The sequence below is a fragment of the Mya arenaria genome, chromosome 6 (genome assembly GCF_026914265.1).
Source record: "Mya arenaria isolate MELC-2E11 chromosome 6, ASM2691426v1".
NCBI classification, from domain to species: domain Eukaryota; kingdom Metazoa; phylum Mollusca; class Bivalvia; order Myida; family Myidae; genus Mya; species Mya arenaria.
This window is the reverse complement of record NC_069127.1, coordinates 61,564,786-61,588,819: the sequence shown is the minus strand read 5'-3', so window position 1 is coordinate 61,588,819 and position 24,034 is coordinate 61,564,786. Positions and strand designations below refer to the sequence as shown.

At 34.2% G+C, this 24,034-nt stretch overlaps 1 protein-coding gene across 1 annotated transcript; it reads left to right on the top strand.

Moving 5' to 3' along the window:
- Positions 1 to 996: 996 nt before the first annotated feature.
- On the top strand, positions 997 to 19,666 carry LOC128237292 (uncharacterized). Its single transcript, XM_052952674.1, has 7 exons — positions 997 to 1,056; positions 9,648 to 10,552; positions 10,769 to 10,962; positions 11,975 to 12,059; positions 12,181 to 12,246; positions 13,260 to 13,423; positions 16,950 to 19,666. The coding sequence occupies exons 2-7, from the start codon at positions 9,655 to 9,657 to the stop codon at positions 17,046 to 17,048; spliced, it is 1,506 nt and encodes a 501-aa protein (XP_052808634.1). The 5' UTR covers positions 997 to 1,056; positions 9,648 to 9,654; the 3' UTR covers positions 17,049 to 19,666.
- The last annotated feature ends 4,368 nt before the right edge of the window (positions 19,667 to 24,034 follow it).

Below are 24,034 nucleotides of genomic sequence, written 5' to 3'. Positions count from 1 at the left end.
CGTACCGCATCCATCGACGTAGAGTTAAGCTCGTCTTTGGCAAGTTTCTTCGCTTTGAGGTAAATACTTCCAAGTTTATATAAATATACCCAGTTCGATGTTGTTAAGCTGATAAAACGTTATATGATGTAGTAGTTTTCAAAAATGCATTTGTAAATTGCCACGTCGGGGATTCGCGTAGGCCATGTTGTATTGCCAGAAGTCAAAACAGTGTAGACAGAGAGGCCAGACTTGTGTAGTTGCTAGAGCTTTAAAAGTCTAATGTTACTGTTCATGACATGCCAACAGACCAATGTGGACAATTAAATCTATCATTTATAGCGGTTCTGCCAATTGGTCATGCACCTAGTCTATTATCAAGGTGTTTGTCCTTCTGAGGAGGGGAGCTTAATGCATGTCATTACAACTAATGAACCTCACTCATCTGTTGTTAAAAACATTATCAAAGGTTGATGATATCTTTATGTTCTCTGATTATGATGTATCAGTTACATAAGTTCATTATTAAAATCTAAGTCACTATCTACATGCACTTTTCATAGTAACCTGATCAGGTCAAATCAAACTCAGATTACATCTTGATTCACTGTGATTACTTGTTATTGCATTGATTACTAAATGGATCTTAATAAATATCTACACGTAGAATTAACTGTTGTGTCTGGTTTTTTACTTGAAAATACCATGTTTTAAATACAATCTAGTAAGGTAAGGTTTTTCTTCATTTCCTACTTACGGGAATAGGATCATCCATTAATTAAAACAATTGTGTTTACAAACTTGTCTATCAAATATGAAATACCTTCTCAGCTTCAAATTTAGTTACCTGTAACCCTTTGTTTTTGTTCGCAAACATTGAGAACGCCCCCACTACAATCCGAAACTCTATTCAAATTACGTGGCTAATAGCCCTTTGGCATTGTCCCAAAAAGTGTTGAGAACACCCCCGATATCACATGATACGTTTGTTATAAACTACTTTTGGTTCATCAGAAATATAACACGCTTTAAGGTGGTTTATGATTGTGAACAACTGTATGTTGAGGAAGTAAAAGGGTAAGACATCTTTTATGCTTGAGATTTATAAATTGATAAACATTTAGTATGTTTACTCAATTAAAAATATGTTTGAGAATGGATGATTAAGAACTCTTAATTACAACAATTAGCGTATAATAATTGCTGGGATTGTACTTAACGGAGTTGAGCTCGAAACAATTGTCCCGATAATTAGACTTTTATGCACATTGGAACACTTCGATGGACATGCTAAAATAATCATTTAGAACATAGAAGTACAAATAGTGGAATATATCATAATTGTACTTTCAGAATTGTTTAGATTTTCTTAATAATCAGACAGAAACTGGATTTGAACAAAGAATCCCTTTTTATACTTTTCTTTATACCATAACATATATAGTATTTGTTTAAAATATATTGTTTGTACATATAGTCGGAATATGACCTTTGAGCTGTGACATTCTAGAATATTTTATTTCAACACACCTGAATAGGTAGAGAACATTATTTGCATGATTATCATTAAAAGGTACTTTTCGAACTCAGTCATAACTTCAAGCATGAGCTGTTTTGAAGGTTACATATGTAGAGCAGTGGGCAAATACCCGAATTATGAAGCTGAAGGTAGTGGTTTCAAAACTGTATAGAATAATGAGCTGTATATGTTGTTGTTATTTTTTAATGTTGTTATTTTTGGAAAACGTGTTGAAAAAATATTAACAAAGGCCGTTCCTTATTATTTCCATGCAAACAAAAATTAAGATGGATTAGAGCACTGTTCATGTATAAAATGATATCATCGACTAGTTTTCTCGGCTGTATGCACAGTCCATTTTCCGAACGGTTTCGCTAGTTGACAAACCACTGGAAATTTTTCTTGCAAGAGTAAAAAATAAGGATACTTATAGTATACATTTTAAACAGCAAAGATTGTAAGTAGCATTATGTACATGGGAAACACAGTATGGTATAATAGTGTAGTTGATAAAACAAATGTTATAAATTGCATATCTGTTGTAAACTTTAGTTTGCTATAAACAAATCTTTGGAAAAAGATTATTTACACATTGACAATTTACATAAGGGACCTGACCAGGTGCGGTTCATCCTTTTAAATTCTAGATTGTATTTAGAGCACCTTATTTCCATTCGGAAGCTGTTACATACCTGACTGACCTCAAAGCGGAGAGAGTTCCATATTTGGTTTTGTTACTAATGGCACACTTACACAGTTTTCTTATCTGAGAGTTAAATTACATGTCTCAAATGCAACAAGGTTTTGAACATATTCTGGTGAGATAACGTGCATACCTTTGTAAGTTTCAATGGCAATGCAACTTACTCTGCTCAGATGTTATGTTGATAATTGAACTTTATGAAGATGATTTTCATAAGTTGAGGTGTAATCATCAAAGACAATGTATTAAGCATTGTATTTAATCTTGCCTATTTTTCTGTGTTGATCTTGCTAAAACAATGCCAATCAACAGGACGGTAATCGAAATTACTCAGTTTATTTGTCGTATTTTCATCGGAAAATTTTAAATACAACATTTTTTATCCAATCATGAAATTTCAGAATTTTAGTAAGAGTTTTTTTTTGGTCGCAAATTCATAAGTGCTTATCCAAACTTCAAGTTATCATACAGATTATTTCTCAGCATGATATTTAGGATAAGTGTAAATATAGCTCATCTTGGATAAAAAAACTAGGTCACTTGGTCAAATTAAGAATTAAGAAATTATTGTTTGAAACTATGGACAACACATAAAGTCTGCCTTAGTAAATGAAAGGTTTAAAACTTTGTGATCATAGAGTTTCATTATAAAAACATCATTGTACTTAAACTACTAACAAAGAAAACATCATTTAAAAAAAAAACACGACATGTATTTGCTCAACTTTTCTTTCAAATGATGACCCAAAAACGGTTTTAAAGATAACACCAATCTGCAAAATCTTCATAAAATCAAAGCACGGGAAGTTTAGTTATGTAAGGACACTATGTTCAACCTTATATTTTGAATGAGGATTCATCATCAAAAAGAAGAAGGCAAGTACTCTTCAAAGTTTTGCCGTTATATCCACGGTTTAAATAAAATCCAAGCATTGCATTGAGTTATCCGCCCAACTAGCTGCTGAAAACTTTTTAATTTTACGAATTTTCTTTATAACATCACCATAGAAATAGGGATTAGAAATACTATTAGCAATCAGCGATTTCAAATTGTTTCGTAATGCGTCACCATAGCACAGTGTGTTCCCCGAGCCTCTACTTCATCATCATATGGCTTTCCACTAGGCTCGTATTTTTATTGACAATAATTCTGTTTTCCTTGTCCGCAACCTTGTTGGAAATTGCGATTGTCTTTAGGTCACACATTGTTATGCTTCACTTGGTTGTTCCTGAAAGTCACACTGATCAGAAATTTTCTCATCTAGACAGTTAATTACGGAATTAGAAGCGGACTCATCATCATCGACTGAGGTTTCATTTTCACCTGTTTCGGTCTCGACTGACATAAATTAGAATGTATATCATTAAATCTAAGCACATGGTGGATGGAGTTGTTATTGTTATGTTTCAATAACTATACATTTTAGTCTTTGAATCTTGACAATGTGTTCTAACTCTGGTGGCCAACAATCTGTAAATTGATACAGATGGCGAAAATCTCGAAATATTTTAATGCCTACATTGTATAACTCCAGTGTATTAAATGACAATGACAACGAAATAAGAAGTGTTTTTTTCATTTCTGAGATCATCGACGGTGTTAGCTGGTGGAATCTCTGCCACTGTTTACGTGAAGTAAAATCATCAATTACGTGCAATGCTTTAAAGAATATATTTAACTGAATACACGCAAAAACTAAGTTTCTAACTAGCTACATCACCCGTGTTTATTTAGCGGTTTGTTTATTATTTATAATAAGAACTAACGCAGAGTATCTATACAAAACATGATTCGATTGTAGGACAATTGCAGAGGTCACATTTTAATAGCTTAAACTACTGGGACTATTCAAGAAAGGTAATATCCTTCAAAATACTATCTTTTGCATAATGTCGAGGCCATTAAAAGAAAGCCATAGTTCCATATAAAAGCATCCGCAACCCAATTCAGCGCTGTCCGTGCTGTAGGTAAACAACTGAAGTATTTCTTTCTCACAAAAAGCTTTTTTCAAGAATGGGAAAAATGCCAATACGTAGAATACCTAGCCTTGCCAAAACTATTAGCACAGTTTTGGGCACTACACCTTTTTCATTTATATGAACTGCAAGTTCGGTGCAAATCGTATGAAATGTATTTAGCAATATATCGCAATTGTTGGTCTCATGTACCAAACCAAAATTTAAATCATTTAGATATTGGTCCACATTTGGCAGTGCTCACCATTTTTTTCCAAGCTAGTGAATAAACGTTAAAGAAACATCGAAATCAACGAGGGCGCAACTAACGGAAGGTTAAGATCGATGAATATTTCCTCTCGTCTTTTCATTATTCCCAGTAAATTATTCATTTGGTTTTATTGCTAGGAGCCGAATCGCTGATTTTACATCTCTTTTAGCCAACTAGCAATTGGGACATAAAGCAAATATCATTTCAATTACTTTATATAATGACATATAAAAAACCGTTTTCAACTCGTTTTTAATATTCCTATTGATTCCACCAGTTTTCTATGAAAACTGAAATGGGTTTCCACTATCAGATATAAGGACCAGGCGTAAAGGCGATATATGGAAATCTGAAAAGTCAGGTTCAATAAATGGCCCTGTCTATCTATTCTATAACTATTTACGCCCTGATGTCTCTCGTCACTTCCTCCTGCCTCCTGTTGAATTTTAAAATTGTTTAGTTCTTTATCTAGGCACAATTATAAACATGAGTGTGATAATCTTTCAAGAGCAAAATAGCAAATATGTCATACTTTCTTTAACATTCATATCGTATTTAAATATAACATAGAGTCATCAGACATCCAAAACTGGTTTATTGTTGGAATCCCTTCCGTCGTTACTAAATTAAACACAAGGGTATCCTTATATTAGCTATGGCACTATACAGTAACTGATGCGTGCAGACGACGTGTTAAATTATATCACAAGTACATTGGTGACATGTCTATCCTCGCAAATCGATATTGTCATTATAGTTATGTACATATGAGGATTTTATGTTCGTTTTTTTGTTTAAATAATCAGACGTAGTTAACGTAGAATGAAAAAAAAAATGTTGACAATGTAAGGAATTAAACTTTTGTTAAATTAGATTCAGGTAATAATTAAAATAAGCATTGGCATTTCCCAACGTATTTAATAATTAAAGTAGTATCCGTGATACAATTTCAAATCACCGCCTTTTTAATGGTTTACGTATAGGATAGGGGTTAATAGTGGCTAAACTAATATCTTCCTATGTAAAATGCACATATAAATTCATTAATAATGTACTACTGTATCACTTCTGAAATATTTATAATGGTAAAAAACAACACTAAAAACAAATAGTGTTCGTTAACATACAGTAGCTTTAAGATGCATAGTTTCTTAACCTAAAAGTCCACAACAAATGCAAAGTATTCACCTGAAAGTACATGAGATTTATGTATAAAAACGCGCAGTTTAAACAGGTAAACGCAGGTTTAAAATGAGTTAGTGTATACTGTAGATATGGTTTGAACTCAAAAATGATGCAAATATTAACGTTTACTATATACATAATTTGCAGGTTAATGCAACGACATAATTAGGCATAGTAACGTTGGTGCATATCTTTAAACCTTCTTTTTTAGTTACACAAGTACTTCATCTCAAAGATAAACGAAAATAGATGTCACGGGTCATATGCACATCATAATGTGACGCGGTATACTCAACGATATTACTCAATGGTTTGATGTGTAAGTGCAGCCAGACATGATCGTAAATTATACTTTAAATTATTTTGAGATGATTCATTCATATCAACCAGTAATCTCACCCATTAAAACGTGATCTTGATTTCATTATATATTTGCAATTGGAATATACGAATATTCAGTCATAATTCAGGCACTAAAGCATAATCATGAATACTTCTGCTTTGTTAATTAGTTGTATGTATTAATTGTAATGTGTTTTAATACCATGAATATACACCCGATCAATGAGACGGTGTAATACGTGATTAACTACATTATTTTTCCATTTTCACCAATGACTTACCTATTCTAGTAGTTCATAACAGGTGGGTAATCGTACAAAAGTCTCTTTTTTATTCTCTGATCCATAAATAAACTAGATCTTTGATAATTTCTTTTAGACCACATCATTGCAAATTGATGATTGCTAACCCTATATAATTTTGAAACTGTTTTAATTAGATATTGATTCCTAATTACAAATTTATAAAACTACATTGACTATACCAACATGTATGTATGACAACATTATTGCGTAATTAGTAAAGGCGAAAAATGACACAATCTGTCAAGACCGAACAAGGAATGATAGTAATATTTATTTTAACATAACATTTTTACATTTTAGGTTATCATGAAGTATCACACATCCATCTTTGGTTTATGGATGGGACCCTTTCATCCTTACTACATTAATAAATAGGTGAGCAAATTTAAAGCTATGGGGTTTCTTGTTAAAACGAAGCTCGTCTGCTCAGAACTACAACTATCTGGTTATCCTCACTATTCGAATAAAACCTGACACGGAACAAAACAAACTAAGCCAATACTCTGGGGATTTAAATTGTAGCGTTTATTTCCTTTTATTATGGTTTTTGAAGCCTGCACTCATCCTGATCGTTTAACCATTGCTTTATGTTAGTAACAGTTAATAATCTGAGATATTTGGCATTAAGAACAAGAAAACGTTTGCGCACCCGCGTCCTGGTTTTCCTCTTTAAAAAAATATCGCTCAAAAATGTCATTCTTCATAGTCCATGAGATATATGCGTACTGATCCAGAATTCAATGATCTTGTTTAGGTGAAAAAGGTGTCTTTATAATCCCAACCTTTAAAAGCAAATCATTCGAATTAAACAAAACAAACTCATTAATATGCACTGTTTAATAGTAGAAATAGTCCAAAAAATCAACTAATTATTCCATTATATCACTTAAGATTGAAGATATAGCAATGTATTTGCACCAACCTTTGACTGCCATTAAAATGCATTAACTGAAAAGATATTTTTTTATTTTCGTTGTCAGGCACGAAGAACTGCTCCAAAAAAGGCTGTTTTGCTATATGTAAACATGATAACTGATAACAAAATGAAAAAAAACAACAACTGTATTTACAGGTAATAGCTGGGTCATTTTGATATAAAGTATCCTTTTGACCAAGAGGTTTTCTTACGAATAAATTGATACCTGCAAGAAGAATTTAAGGATATAAGGATACACAAAATATAATATTACAGGAAGCTTTATACATGTACTCCTTAAATCCTCTTTGCGAAAACAAGGTAAATATTTAACGTCAACACATTCTGCTGTTTAAATCAGCGTTGTTTACTTTTGTGACCCATGTCATTTTTTGCACAATTCACAATACACAGATCGTATTCTGAAACTTTAACCATCCAAAACGTCATTAAAATGTGATTGAAATAAACATTCAAATCAACAAAATATTTAAAGGATGTTACAATTTTTATTTCAAATAAACTTTTATTTGACGTCAAATATGACAGAAAACCGGAAACGACACAAGAAAATGAAAGTCAAAGCAAAATTTGCAAACCTGACATATCACAAAGAAGTACTAATAAACTGAGAACTTACTTACTAGTAAAAGTGATAAGAGAGTGATTTGCTTTATTAATGTGACATATCTGATTAAATAAAACAGTGGGCACTAGCAAAAGGGCACCAGAAAGCGAGCTGGTAAAACATGCTTAAACATTCCGTGGGACGCGCACATTCATGTTGTTTTTATGTATTTTACTGCTATTTAACAATGTGATATTCATTAGTAAAAAAGTTATATTCCGTTCCCCCAAAACAACATTAGTGTTCAAGTAAGCTACTGATATTACGTTAATCGGGCATTTTCATCAGACTTATTTTATATGTATATTAACACGACCTTATTTTATAAAGCTTGCACATTTGAGAACGAAACGGTACGAAACTGGGGACGAGAACAAATTCGTGAAAAACCTTGCTTTTTGACAAATATTTGGATGAATGTAAACTTATTCATTTTTAGTATTAAGATATATTTCCACTAGGTTCACTTGCAGTCTTAAACTGTCAGAATCTGTTTTATGCATTTTCACTGCACGGCAGCCATTTTGGATGTTAATTTACTTTTTGAAAGGGTCTGTAAATGATCTAAGATCGAATATGTTCCCGGTGCTTTTATACAAAAGTGATAGAAATTTATGAGGAAACAGTTTAAAGCTTTAAATCAAACCAAATAATTTTGTGGAATCGCCTTGAACCGTAAAATGCTTCTTCTCAAGTTTTAACTTGCGTTTTCCTTCATGAAGGAAATTCGTTTTCAGTGAACTCGGACTACTTTTCCAAATGTTGTACCTACTAATTACCAAACAACAAACACATGGTTCCCCAAAATATTTGATTGTTTTGGTTTTAAAAGCGTAATAAATGAGCGCCAACTCTTGGATCGACTTCCGGGAAACATAATATCCATGATATTCGTATGAGGAGACCACTCAAATCGACGTGGCATCGCTACTGAAGGTTAAAAATCCGTTTAATATTACTAAGTACATTAAAATTGTTGTCAAACCTAACTCATGGAACTTAAAAAATCGAGCTGTCGATTTTCTTGGAAAGAGTTTTATCGGACATTGATTAAATCCCGATTGTCCGGAATCATCCGCTATCTAAAGTCCCATAAATGACCCATAATTTATTCGATACATTGATAAAATCGTTTTCTCAGAAGATGTAACATAATTATCCTAATGGTTATCATACTCTAAAAGGTCAGGAGATCACGTGACCGTAACTGTTCAATAATTATTTTTAAATTATGCAACATTTTTGTTGACCAGGTCTTGATATCATCTTTACTTTAAAACTTCACTTTTATTATGACTTACTAGGAGCTTCTAAGGTATTTGAATCCAAACAATATCAGAAGACCAAAATAACAACACAAGCCAGTTGTTCACAGACGCATAGAAAGCCAACAATTTGCTAGAGGTATTTCAGTCAGATTTCACCAATATTAACAACACTCCATCTTGAATGTATTTAAAATTGTTGATGTTTTGATGACTTGTTTCCAAGCTCAATTAAAAAGACAGTTGAGAGCTGATATAAATCACATTCGAGCTAATAACCCGGGTATAGGTGGCAACCACTAGTGTCCTTCTTGAGGGGCCATGATAGAGTACCTATTCAGTTCAGATCCCACCATAACCACAGAAACACTATCTACGTTCTTTACAATATTCTGGTCCATCTAATTATTGATTTAACTATAAACAGAGATCAATCATGATGTATATATTTTAAATATTAGTTGCTGTTGTTTTTTTCTAGAAAATTTAACACTCACTGGACAATAAATATATTTGTTTTATCTGACAATTGGAACGGTAGATACGTAATTTATATTTTGACATGTTCACTCTCTCAGGCAAACAATGGATGAAGTCCCTGGAAAGAAGATACTGCAAGCAGATGCTTCAGACCTGGACGTCACCTACTGCCAGCCCTGCTCTCAAGATGGAGAAAGCTTCGCAGTCGATGCCTACTGTACTGTCTGTAAGAAGTTTATGTGCTCACCTTGCACAAATGTACACAGAAAACAAAGTGTATCAAAGTATCATGCCCTTCTTGACAAGAGCATCTTGCCTACTTCTGTGAGGGACTGTTTTACTAAAGAAGAGGGCACAGAGTCCTGTGATTTCCACCCACGAAATTTTATCAAATTCTTCTGCCCTACTCACCAGAGTCTTAACTGTAAACAATGTCTAGATTTTGAGCATCGGTCTTGCAAGGTTAACCTGATCTCTGATATATCAAAGACTTTCAAACAAGGTAAGGAGTATGGACAAGTCAATGAGGTTATTGCTCAATTACTGAAGAACGTCGATGACATTGATTCTGATGTTGAAGACAGCATTCAGCTAGTTAAAATGCTTAGTCAAAATGAGATAACCAAACTAAGAAAATATCGAAATATAGTCAACAAATACCTTGATGAACGCGAAGAGGCACTAATTAAAACCATTTCCCGGATGAAAAACACGGACGAAACGTTACTGAACTCCTTGAAACTAAAATTGAACTGCCTTAAGATCGACGTCAAAACAATCAAAGAAAATCTAACCGCCAAAGAGGACAGCACCAACCAGTTGTTTATAGAGGCATATAAAGCCACGAACATGCTGGAGGATTTGCAAACAGCTTTGGCCGAGATAAACAAGGAGAAGACCAGACACCAGTATCAATTTAGGAAGGACCCTGCCACTGATAGATTGCTGACTTTCATGACTTGCCTAGGCACTGTTGAGGAAATAGTTGATGCACAAGCTCTAGGTATGTTTTGACACTTATACAGTATGTGAGATTAATAATTCATTGACATCCAACGTGTTTAGTTAATATTTTTCCTATAACAGAATTGTTGTAGTGTCTTGTGCAATTTTTAGTAGAAAGAGACATTGAATAAGACAATAAGGAGTTAAATGAGTCGATAAAATGCCAGCAATTTGATTCCGTTCATTTAACTTATTCAAAATGTGTAAACCACAGACCAAAGACGTGAGCGAGTATATTACACAACACAAGACAAAGGCACGATGAATACCAGTAAATCTGATGTTGCTACCAGCATACATACGGTTGGGGATATTGAGGCAGTCGAAACAACCGAGGATGTCTCAATAAAAACAGCGGCAACAGAACTGAATCCTGGCGTAAAGCACACTCTGCAATACATACATAAAGTAAATGTGTTTACCGTTTGACAGAAAACCTAGCCTTTATATATTTTGTTAATCCTTTGTTAACCTTCAATGTATGATATGATTTATTTCCATATTAACCAGTCTTTCAAAAGTACTAATAAGAAAGATTCATACCATTCTGTTAATCGGGTTTGTATTTAAAAAATTACAATAACACATCAATAATATCTTATTTTTGTATGGTCAGAATACATATCTTACAAAAAACATATTTTTCCCTTAGAGAATATTAAATGTTATTTCATGCCAATAATAATACCCATGCAGATATGTCAATTAATCTGTCTGTTTACATTAAACATTAGCCAGTATTGTCAAGTGCTCATATAGAGGTATTATGCAAATCTAATATAATTAGATGAAAGCCTTAGAAACGTTAATAAACATCATAACCAACCGGTCACTTGCATATACATCGACCTGATAGTAGGGTATGATAAAATTTGCTTTATCAAGTGTTGTTATTAACGTTGGTAGGTTGCGAGGCCTGTTTTGAAATAATTTACATCCTGCTATTATAATGTATAGACAAATATCGACGTTCATATTGTATGATCGGCAAGGGTAATGACGTGTTCTTCTTTAGTTTCCATTTTATGAACTGATCGGATAAGAGCGTTTTCATTTAAAACTGGTGTATCATGTTACAAGTATTGGCTATTCTTTTATGAGAACTTATTATTGGCTTTTCTTTTATATGTATAAAAAACCAATATATTGTGAAAACCTTGCAGAAAGGTCTCAGATTAAAACATATTTGAATACGTTTTATTCAGAATGAATAATAATTTAAATTTGTAAATAAACGGCTAACCATAATTTGGCAGTCCAATCTTATATCAAGTCCTCATTAGCCAAGAAATGTTCAACATTTTCTTGTTGTTCAGGGCAAGTTGAAGGAGTTGAAGTTGTTTATAGGTATTTTGGACATTGATTATGAACAAACCGCTTGATTAATTTTGAGCCTGACTATTCATATTCATGGTTTCAGTATCGGTATCCCGATGAAGCCAAGACAGATGTTTTTACGGCTTTACGTACTTTCACTGACCTTCGGCCAAAGCTGGAAGAATTTGGTACGTTATTTCAAAATATTGAACTTCTGTGCCTCAGTAAAAAAAAACTTTGCAAACGAATTCTATTTATAGATTCGGATTGGCAACAGTTGAATACTTATTACTATATGGTTTCTTTCAGTGTTCAATGATGGCACAATGCAAACTTTACTGCAGCTGCATGGAACGATACCGGTCACATATAACCGTGAGTGACACCAAATTAAAGTTAAAAACGATCCGTTTGTAATTTATGATAGTTAGTCATAAACGACACCGCTTCCAATATAAGTAAGACTTCTAAGTCCATGATAGTTCCCATTGAACTAAAATTAAAATACGACTTTCGTATTTAAGTATGTATTCTTTCGATCACCTTTGCCAGTCCCTTTATTTCAAATGAAATATATTAGTGTCTAGTTAAATCTGCAGAAATGCAAATACACTGTCAAATATTTGTTCACAGTATAATTGACTATATCTTTATTTGTTCACACCAGACAATACAAACAACATCCTTTTTTGTATCTTTATCTTCTATTATTAACTATATCTTTACTTGTTTACACAATACAGCACATGCAATATCCCAATCTGTACCGAATTAAATTATGATTGACTATTCTATTTCTTGTTCAAACTATCAGACAATACATACAGCATCCTGATCTTTATCTGTATCAAATCATAGTTGACTACGCTACCAAACAATTCATACAACATCCTGATCTGTATATGTATCATTTGTAATTAACTATGCCTTTTACTATTTCCAACTAGGCAATACATTTAACATCTCAACATGTGTCTGCATAATACTACAATCAACTTTACCTAAACTCGTTACCACCAGACACTACATATAACATTCCGCTATCTGTATCATACTTTATTTGATTTTGACACATTAACCGTTTTAACATTAGACAGTATATACAGCATCCAAATCTGTATCAGTATCATATTTTAAATACCTATGCCATTTTACAATTTTTTTCACAAGACAAAACATACTACATACCGATCTGCATCGGTCTCATATTATATTAGAACATGTTTTCACTATTTCCCACCAGACAATACATACACCATCCTGATCTGTATCAGTACCATATTGGTTTTGGCTATACCCTTACTTTTTTCAACAAGACAATACATATTAAATATCGATCTGTATCTATATCATATTATAAGTGATTTGCCTTAACTATTCCCCACCAGGTAATCCATTCAACATTCCGATATGTGTCTGGTTGCTGGACACACATCCATACGATCCTCCAATGGTGTTTGTAAAACCCACAACCACCATGCTGATCAAATCAGGGAGATATGTTGACATAAACGGGGCAGTAGATCTTCCATACATAGAGGAATGGCAATATGTGAGTTTTAGCTTTGTAATTGCTTGTTTGAAATTTTAGTCAATTAGGACTAAATTATTTTTGGTGCACCTCTCAACCCTCAACTGCCTGCTCCCCCCCCCCCCACACACACACTCTGGTTTTCGATAGTCATCAAAGCATCTGGTTATACTTCGGAAGGTTAATTGACTGTTGGGGTACTATCATGCTGCAAACTAGGTTTTCCTAGGACAGCACGGATCAGGTTCCCCTTGAATAAGATTCAAGCTCTTCCCCCTTTATAACCTTGTAGGTTCTCCATTAGTTAAGTTTTTCCCTTGCTATTTTTTCATTCGCCTGTTTGACGATTCGTTAATCATTGTAGTACTTCAGATTGCCGTAATGTTAGTGTCTTCGCCCTTCAGAAGTATCCAACTTTTCTATCCAAGATCTGTTTTGGCCGTGTCATTAGTGACTTGTCTTTCGGCTACTTAGCAGGTACTTTCCTAGTTGAGAGCCACCGTTAACTATTCCTGTGTCCTTTACTTATCCTAGACCTGACGTTTACTTGATATTGGCTGTTTAGTAGTGGTGAAACGATTATCGAGTACAATCGATAAATCGTCGCTGACAATGCTATGTCGGCAACAATCGATAGTAGTTGTCGAAAATCGATGTCGCTAATGTTACTTCCGGTAACTACGTATTTTTGGTTATGCGGTAAAAGTAGAGTAAATGTCATTTTTTTTGTCCGGTTAATTCTATTTAAATTCATTTTAACGAGAGAGATCACTCTCTTACACAAATGCGGTGAATGTAAACATTTTGTTTAAAAACGCCAAAATTACATTTTTTTAATTGTTTATATATTTCATAAAACCTTAATAAACCTGTCTCTACGATGTAGTGGGTCCGGTCATTCCTGCAAATACCGGGGATCCCCGCTCGATGCATTCTGTTTTTGAAAAAAGAAATGGTATCGTTTGTTAACAAATTTACTCTTTTTTGTGAAAGTTTTATGAAATTAAGATATTTTAATGAAATCTTCAATATTACAGGTAATTGAATGTTAAGCTGGTTCACAAATAATGAATATGCTTTTACATGGATAAAATGCTAAGGTAACTTACTTGATGCGGTGTGCATCATTTTGCAATTGATGAGCAATTATTATGCCCCCCTTCGAAGAAGAGGGGTATATTGCTTTGCACAGGCATGTCGGTATGTCGGTCGGTCGGTCGTTCGGTCGGTCGGTCGGTCGGTCCGTCGGTAGACCAAAGCTTGTCCGAGTGATAACTCAACAATTCCTGGACGTATGGTCATCAAACTTCACATGAAGGTTGGGCCTGACCAGTAGATGACCCCTATTGATTTTGGGGGTCATCGGGTCAAAGGTCAAGGTCACAGTGACCTTTAATGGTAAAATAATTTTGAAGCTTGTCCAAGTGATAACTCAACAATGCCTGCACCCATGGCCCTCAAACTTGACATGGAGGTTGGGCATGACCAGTAGATGACCCATATTGTTCTTGGGGGTCATCAGGCCAAATGTCAAGGTCACAGTGACCTTGAAGGGTAAAAGATTGTCCGAGTGATAACGTGACAATGCCTGCACCCATTACCCTTAAACTTGACTTGGAGGTTGGGCCTGACCAGTAGCTGACCCCTATTGTTTTTTGGGCTTAATGGGTCAAAGGTCAAGGTCACAGTGACCTTGAATGTTAAAAGGTTGTTCGAGTGATAACTCAACAATGCCTGCACCCATGGCCCTCAAACTTGACTTGGAGGTTGGGCCTGACCAGTAGATGACCCCTATAGTTTTTGGGGGTCATTGGGCCAAAGGTCAAGATCACAGTGACTTTGAATGGTTAAAGGTTGTTCGATTGATAACTCAACAATGCCTGCACCCATGGCCCTCAAACTTGACTTGGAGAAATGGCCTGACCAGGAGATGACCCCTATGGTTTTTGGGGGTCATCTGGCCAAAGGTCAAGGTCACAGTGACTTGGAATGGTAAAAGGTTGTCCGAGTTATAACTCGACAATGCCTGCATCCATGGCCCTCAAACTTGACTTGGAGGTTTGGCCTTGCCAGAAGATGGTCCCTATTGATTTAAGGGGTCATTGGGCCAAAGGTCAAGGTCACAGTGACCTGGAATGGTAAAAAGTTATCCGAGTGATAACTTGACAATGGCTGCACCCATGGCCCTCAAACTTGATTTGGAGGTTGAGCCTGGCCAGAAGATTGTCCCTCTTAATTTAAGGGGTCATTGGGCCAAAGGTCAAGGTCACAGTGACCTTGAATGATAAAAGGTTGTCCAAGTGATAACTCAACAATGCCTGCACCCATGGCCCTCAAACTTGACATGGAGGTTGGGCCTGACCAGTAGATGACCCCTATTGATTTTAGGGGTCAAAGGTCAAGGTCACAGTGACCTTGAAAGCAAACTCGACAATTCTTGGACCTATGGTCATCAAACTTGACATGAAGGTTGGGCCTGCCCAGTAGATGACCCCTATCGACTTTGGGGGTCATCAGCCCAAGGTCAATGTAACAGTAACCTTTAATGCAAAAAAGTTAACAAATCTTCCCCCACTGATATCTCAACAATGCCTGAACCTATGATCATTAAACTTGACATGGATGTTAAGCCTGACCAGTAGATCACCCTTATTGATTTTAGGATTAATAGAGCCAAAGGTCAAGGTCACAGTGATCTTGAATGGTAAAAGGTTGTCCGAGTGATAACTCAACAATGCCTGAACCCATGGCCTTCAAACTTGACTTGGAGTTGCATCTGACTCGTAGATGACCCCTTATGATTTAAGGGGTCATCGGGTCAAAGGTCAAGGTCACAGTGACCTTGAATGAAAAAAACTTGTCTTTTGATAACTTGACAATGCCTGCACCCAGGGCCCTCAAACTTGACATTTAGGTTTCTGGTGACAAGCTAATGACTGGATTTTGAGTTCATAGAGTCAAAGGTCATGACAGTCATAACACACTTTATACTCACACTTAAATGGTCATAATCATAAAACAGCAACAAATCAGCTGTCATTTCGGTCCATGCATATTTCATTCAATTGTCCATATAATCCTGACAACATGGCGCTCAGGGGGGGCATAATGTTTGACAAACATCTCTTGTTAAGTATGTGTTTTGCTGTTATGTTTTTTTTTCGTTATGGTATTAAAGACAGAAAAAGGTTATGGATATTTCGTTACTGTTGTAAAAAGCATGACTATAGCATCACACGTAATGATTCCAGGTTAAACAATTTAAATGATCATGATGATACTATATGTATTAAGAATTTATTCCTTATTGATATAATGTACTTTCGATTATTGTCCGATAGTAAGTTCGATTCGATTCGATTTTCGACAGCAAATGGAGTCCGATTTCCAAACACTACTGTTTAGTCATCCAATTGTGTAAATACTGTCTACAGACATAATTATTATAAATTGTGTATGCATGTTTACAATACATATATTAAGTGCTACCAAACTTGACAAGTCGCTTACTAGGAAAGTAAAATGTGTATGTAAATCTTAATTTCAGCCTGACTCCAACCTCTGTGGGATGATCCAAGTCTTGACAATTGTATTTGGGGAAGAGCCTCCAGTCTTCAGTAATGTTAAGCCGTTACGGGACACCTAGTAGAAAACCATTGCACACTTGTAGTGTATGCTATTTACAGACTATTCAGTCAGGTTTTTTTTCTGGCCCAGCAAGCTTGTCAAACTGATTTAAAAACCCCTGATTTCATACTGTCATACTATGTTGTATATACTTATTATTTGTATTGTATTCGGGGGCTTACTTATCGGTCCTTGTAATCCCATAGGACACGAAGCGGTGTAAAATTTCTTATATCATATCAAACATTTATAACCATTCAATATTTCTTAAGCGCTTTTAATATTTTTTATTGAACAAAGTTAATATAATACAAACATTTCAACCTTTTAAAAGCATGTTCAATTTGTTCAGCCGTTTTGAAAATCAGAATGTTGCACTGAACAGTTTTATGACGTAAGCGCTGACAAAAATAATATTTGGACAGTTGCGGACCGGCCAAAATATTTTTTGACCGCTGACGTCATTTAAATTGATTTGTATTAAAACATATGGACCGATCAGCGTAAGATCGTATTTTAATTGTCAGAGAAAAATACTTTTATAAGTGGCGTTTCAAGTGATTACAAGCGAAATTATATACGGTTTTGCACTGAAATAAAAATTGCGTATCTTTTATTCTTATTTGGGGTTTTATTGGTATTTTAATTTGTTTTTCTAAATACCCCTCTTTTTAAAGCAGTGTTTGTTACGCCGCTACCTATAGGTCTACCGTGTTAGCAAATCAATGTCGGATTATCATGTTTTCTAAGTTTTAGGGCTTGTTTTATTATACATGTTTATTAAATCATCCCTCCCTGTCCGAGACCAGTCTGATTTACTCGAAGACGGGTCGTTTTCCAGAGAAAAAGAGACGACTACCCCACGTTTTTGACAACTATTTAGGCGTTGGTGGGGTAAAATAAATATCACCGACTCTAATTAGTGCTGTGTGAATTTTCTGCGGATTAATGCAAATAGTTTAAAAATATATTTGTTACATAAAATGAAATCGAATTTATGTTTGAGCAGTAGTTTTCGTCCGTAATTTGTTTTCTACGAGAGAAAATGTTCGAACCTTAGGCTTCAAGTTAGGAAAACGGTTCAAAACAGGATAAACATATTTCTTATAAACGGTAATTTATGTTTATTTCCAAAAATATCTTTATTGCATAATATGTAACCTTTTTTAATATTAAGTTATTTTTTCGGCAACATAAATTTACTGATGTATGTGTTTGGTTTTGATCAAGTTATTACACTTTATTTTAAAATTTGTTCCTTAAGTTGATATTTTTACTTCTTGGTTGTACTTTATATTTCCGCTGTTGTTATTTCACTGAAGAAAACTCCATATTTGTGTTATTTCACTGATAAAACGTCATATTTCATCGAAAAGCATGAAGAAATCTTGTATATATTTTATTTATCTGAGTTTTCTTTTAATAATTTAGTTATCTTCTTTTCTACAGACGTAATTATGGAGTGTTTTTCAATTATTTTTTATTTCAAAGTTAATATAAATATGATTAATCTAAACATCATCATTATCAGCATTTTGTGGTAGGGTTTTCTCCAGTGTGCAAATGAAAAGCATATAGTGATTAGCTAGACTGCACCAACTCAGAAATGTTGACGCCGGCAAAGTTCGTTTTTTTATCTTGTTATTTCATAGGAACGTTGTGTTCTGTGTTGGTTGAAAAGAATACATATGTTATGTATAACTTATTATCATGTATTTATACATATAGGAGTCTTATAGGGTATATTTTTCGCCTTATTTTACGCTTGTGAGCAATATGTTTTATTAATTATACTTCATTTTATCACCAAAATCGGGTTGCATGCAGTTATAATCAATTCAAATATTTTATTTTTTAAAGCCAAGCTTTATTTGTCACTAACATGACGGGGTGTTAAGAGTGCATTCTATTGTTTTTCTTCAAATAACGCCTTTGTTTCATCATGGCCAATTTTTACAACATAACCCGCATTTTTACGGCCTTTAACATTTGGCACAGACATATCTTCTGTTGCAGCTTCTTTAGTTGGCTTTGCTTGTATACTTGTCGTTTTTACATGAAAGTTCTTAAAGAAAATGTTCATGCCGATATAGACTATAACATTGTATGTTAATGTATTAAATAAAATTTTAACTATGGTTACTAGCTATAAATGTACATGGCATATATATATATTTTAAGAACCAAGCTTTTCTGAAATTCACTATCATAGTTCATTTTTTCATTAAAATTATATGTAAGAATCGTATTGATCTATAGTTTGGACCAGATAAATTTTGTAAAAAAGTGACGTTTAAATATGCAGAAATGATTGTGATTGGTTTATATTTTAAGTGAACAACAGGAACCAAATCGTGTTTCAGTGACTGCTCCAAAGCGGTAATCCCATCATTTATCAGTGTAGCTAGTTTAATGCCAGTGTGGTATGTTTGTTGTGCTTGTATATGTGTATCTGGTGTTTCGAGTTCTGTGTCGATTTTGGCTTTTGTCTTGTGCCTTTAATTTGATTATTTTAGGTATTCGACTTCTGCGCTTATCCGAGTAGTTTTCATGAAAACAAAGTATAGTTTTACCAAGTCTTTATCAACACTGAGTGCCAATATTAGAGGAAATATATTTATCATCGAAAATATCTTAGTTTATCGTAGACATATTCTTTTTCCCCATTGCGTACCCCCCTTGTAAACAAAGAAACTTTGCGAATCGAATTTCAAAGTTGTCACGAATGCATAGTCCATTCATTTAAGCATTTCCTGGACCAGACAAAAACTGCATTAACAAGAAATCAGTTCTAATGGAAGCACTCTCTGACCATACACTGACACCGAAAATACTCAAATTACTTTTTTAGGGAAAGTACTTACAGTAATAATTGAATAACGATGTTTCTCTCCTTTCGTTTGAATACAACTCGCACTAATGGTTTTGTTTAAAAGAGTATTTGTTTAAATAAATTGTCTGCTGACCTATGCGATCGCCACTACTGACATTCTACACCTCGACCTTTCAGTGACCTTAAACTTAAATCAACTAGGCATGTGTGGATTCCTTATACTTTTTAACATGTTGCAATGAACCCTCAGAGTATAATTAGGGTGAAAGCTGACCACATCTGAAAACTATCAGAATATTGTTAAAAAGAGCACCGCCTGCGGGTGCTGAACGCTCGTCTTATTTCAACTTTTTATTTCATATTGTACATTTGACAGTGAACAGGTATTCCAAAGTTTGAAAGTGATAGCTTTGGTAGTTTGCTTGTAAGTGACCAAAGCACAAATCTTAAAAAATCAGACAAGTTAAAAGTTACAAAGTCTGAAAATACTAAAATATCCCCCAATCCTTCCCCTACCGTTTGAAATATGTGACTCAAAAATCAGACAAGCTAACTAGAGTACACAACAACTTATTACCAACAATCATTCTAATCATCTGGCATTATTTGCAAAATTTGAGTTATAGGCCGAAAAAAGACTTGACAGGTATGCAAAAGGTTTTATTTTTTGTATTGTGTACATATTATGTGAAAAGGATCATTCGTTTGATCTGTGGAGTTCTATCACTTCGAGGAGCTTGTATGTTTTTTTTAAATAGTAGTAACAATATGTTTTGTATATAAAGCATTTAATTTGACAAACGTCCTATTCCGTTTGTTCCGAATTGTGGATGAACATTTGCACATGAGCTCTAGTCCACTGTGTGATACAGAATCAGAAAACAAAGGTAATGCGGTAATATAATCCAGGTGCCCATACTTTTATATTAAATTCATGCACTATTTTAGACGGAAATTTAAAAAGTATGAAATAAATCATCTAATGTATAAATGCATTGTCAACCTACATACACAGTAACACAATAATTGTGCTTACAAAGTAATATAAAACAACTAAACTGTATCAGTCTGTACAAATAATAGTGACACTTGTTTTAAACTTGTATTTTCAATAAAAATAAATTTGGCATAAGTATTTATTTCTACTTTTCATTTACCACATGACAAATTACGGTTGGGACTTAAAGCTGCACTCTCACAGATTTACTGTTTTTCCAACTTTTTTATTTTTTGTCTCTGAATGAGCAAACTTTTGCGTTAATATCTGCAAACCAATGATAAAAGATTGCTGACAAAAGATCAGATCGCAGATTTTCATATTTCCATTTCAAAATTAACGTTTTATGGCTTAAACCGTTACTAACGGTTTAAGAAAAAGGCATTATACATTGATTTTGGAACGGAAATATGAAAATCTGCGATCTGATGTTTTGTCAGCAATCTTTTATCACTGATTTGCAGATATTTACACAAAGAATTGCTCATTCCAAGACAAAAATAAAAAATGGGTAAAAACGATAAATCTGCAAGTCAGGATCGGACAAATTACTGGAACAACAGCGTTATTTCGCTTAGTTTATCAACCTGATGAAAAGAATCGTAAGTGCGTCATATAAACATTATAAATCGTGTTAAATGTTTACCTTCTTTGATATACCTTCTGCTTTTGAATTTGCTTTGGGCATTTTGCATCAGCTCAAAACCGACGCGGTGTTCCTTAAAGCACAACATGTATGCATGGTATATGATTGATTAAATGTAAGACCGCAAGAAATTTCACCGATTGAGCACTAGTGCAAAACCTAGAACAAGTAGCGTAATGTAATAGCAACACCAGAAACTTGACTGAAAACTAGTGGTTGCAATTAGCTTTTGTGTTATTTTAAATGTCCATGGGGCTTCATCCAGTAGATATAATGGCAACATTCAATTAAACTTAAACCAGTGTGCTTAACTTTTCATTGTGATCATGTGAACCAAGTTTTATGAATCTATTAAAATATGTTCTTGATATAAATGACTTGCTTACAGCTCTAAACAGACAACCCAAGTTGTCTTTCTATTATATTTTGAAAATACGGCTTTTAGGTTAGAATGCTATCTAGTGATACAGATGGTCATTGAGTCGAGACCCTACAATATTACTTATCATTGAATCGAGACCCTATAATAGTACTTATCATTGAATCGAGACCCTATAATAGTACTTATCATTGAATCGAGACCCTATTATAGTACTTATCATTGAATCTAGACCCTTCAATAGTACTTATCATTGAATCGAGACCCTATAATAGTACTTATCATTGAATCGAACCCTATAATAGTACTTATCATTGAATCGAGACCCTATAATAGTACTTATCATTGAATCGAGACCCTTCAATAGTACTTATCATTGAATCGAGACCCTATAATAGTACTTATCATTGAATCGAGACCCTATAACAGTACTTATCATTGAATCTAGACCCTTCAATAGTACTTATCATTGAATCGAGACCCTATAATAGTACTTATCATTGAATCGAGACCCTACAATAGTACTTATCATTGAATCGAGACCCTATAATAGTACTTATGGCCCTTCAAAACAACATTAGCACTGATTTCTATTAAGGAAATGGACACCAAAGTCATTCCTATCAGATTATAGCCGTTTCTTCCATCAAAAAACACAAATTAGTTTAAACTGGTCATACCTGGTCAAATATTGGTAGTAGTTTGTAGGTTAAAAGTTGGAAGAGGCATAAAATAGCCTTCACAAACTACGTCATATATACTTGCTACTAGTCTTATTTACGCCTTAATTTTAATCTAAGTTTGAAACAATAACCATTAATGACCACAAGCTTGTAAAATGAGGAGGGTCTTCTAAGAGGTGGTTATATCGGTAAAACCTAATGCACTAAACAACTACTTACAAAAACTACATCACACACTTGAAATGATAAATAACTAATTGCATCACCTGAAGGCAGAGGAGATAACTCGATGAAATCACCCGTCTCAAACATCTGTGTTCCCTCTCAGTGATATGTACACAAAACTAAACTCTCAGGGGACCCTCAGAGTATTGCTCAGAACCCATTGTTTTTTGTTGTTATTTAAATATTCAACAGGAAAGCATTTGATTTGATTTGAAAACAAATGCAAGTCTTCTTTAACACTGCGCATCTGTAACATGCAACGTTTCTAAAACCAAAACAGTTCACCATATTTTACTTATATTTCTGGGAAAAACTTTGAAAAGGGTAAGAAACTGTCGCCACATAAGTTCTTCAATATAATGTCTTACTTGCTTGTCGATGCATATCATAGTCATATGCCTTGTAAGGGTTATCTTTAAATCAATATATAAAATATCCATGCATCATTTTCTGTTATGGGGTATACGTTATCAGTAATCGATTGCGCTTCTCAGTCATAGTTTTATCATGTTACTTCATTTGAACAGCGATGTTGTCAAAGATATCGTTTTAAGAAAAAGAGGAAATTGTTAGGCACTCCATCCGGCTACACGCTTTTAATGGCAACAAACTCCTGAAACATCATGAGAGGTGTTGTTCAGTAAGATAAATTTTGCACGTGAGGTTTTGTTTCAGAATACACTCTGTAAAACTAGGGTTATGGGCAATGATAACGTGAAAAAGAGGACCCAGGAAAAACACATCTGCGGCATACACCTTCAGTGGTAATGAATTAGATTCGTGAAGAAACAATAAAACATATTGTTAAGCCAATAGATAGGCAGGTGAGGTTTGGCACTGTTAATGTTGCATTTATTATGTCTATCAATAAACATCCTTAATCAAACTGAAACTGTTGTTGCTGATGTTTGGAAGGATCTGTCTTTTAGAACGTATTCACCCGGTAGGAGCAGACCTCTTCTCTGTACTAAATGAGACAAGCTTGTGACACATATATCCCCAATGGTATGCCTAGACTCATTAAACCTTAGAATAGTGTCCAGCGTACACATAAGATATTTGATTAAGCTGGACAGGATGACTTTCGACTTAAAGACACTCAAGCGCAAATGCTTTTATAAAACTAATAAAACGAATGTATGGTCTACTTATTGTACTGTACATGTATTATCATAAAAACACATTCAAAATTCTCCATTCTAAATGCCCAAACTATAGAACTGAATTATAAATAATTGCTAC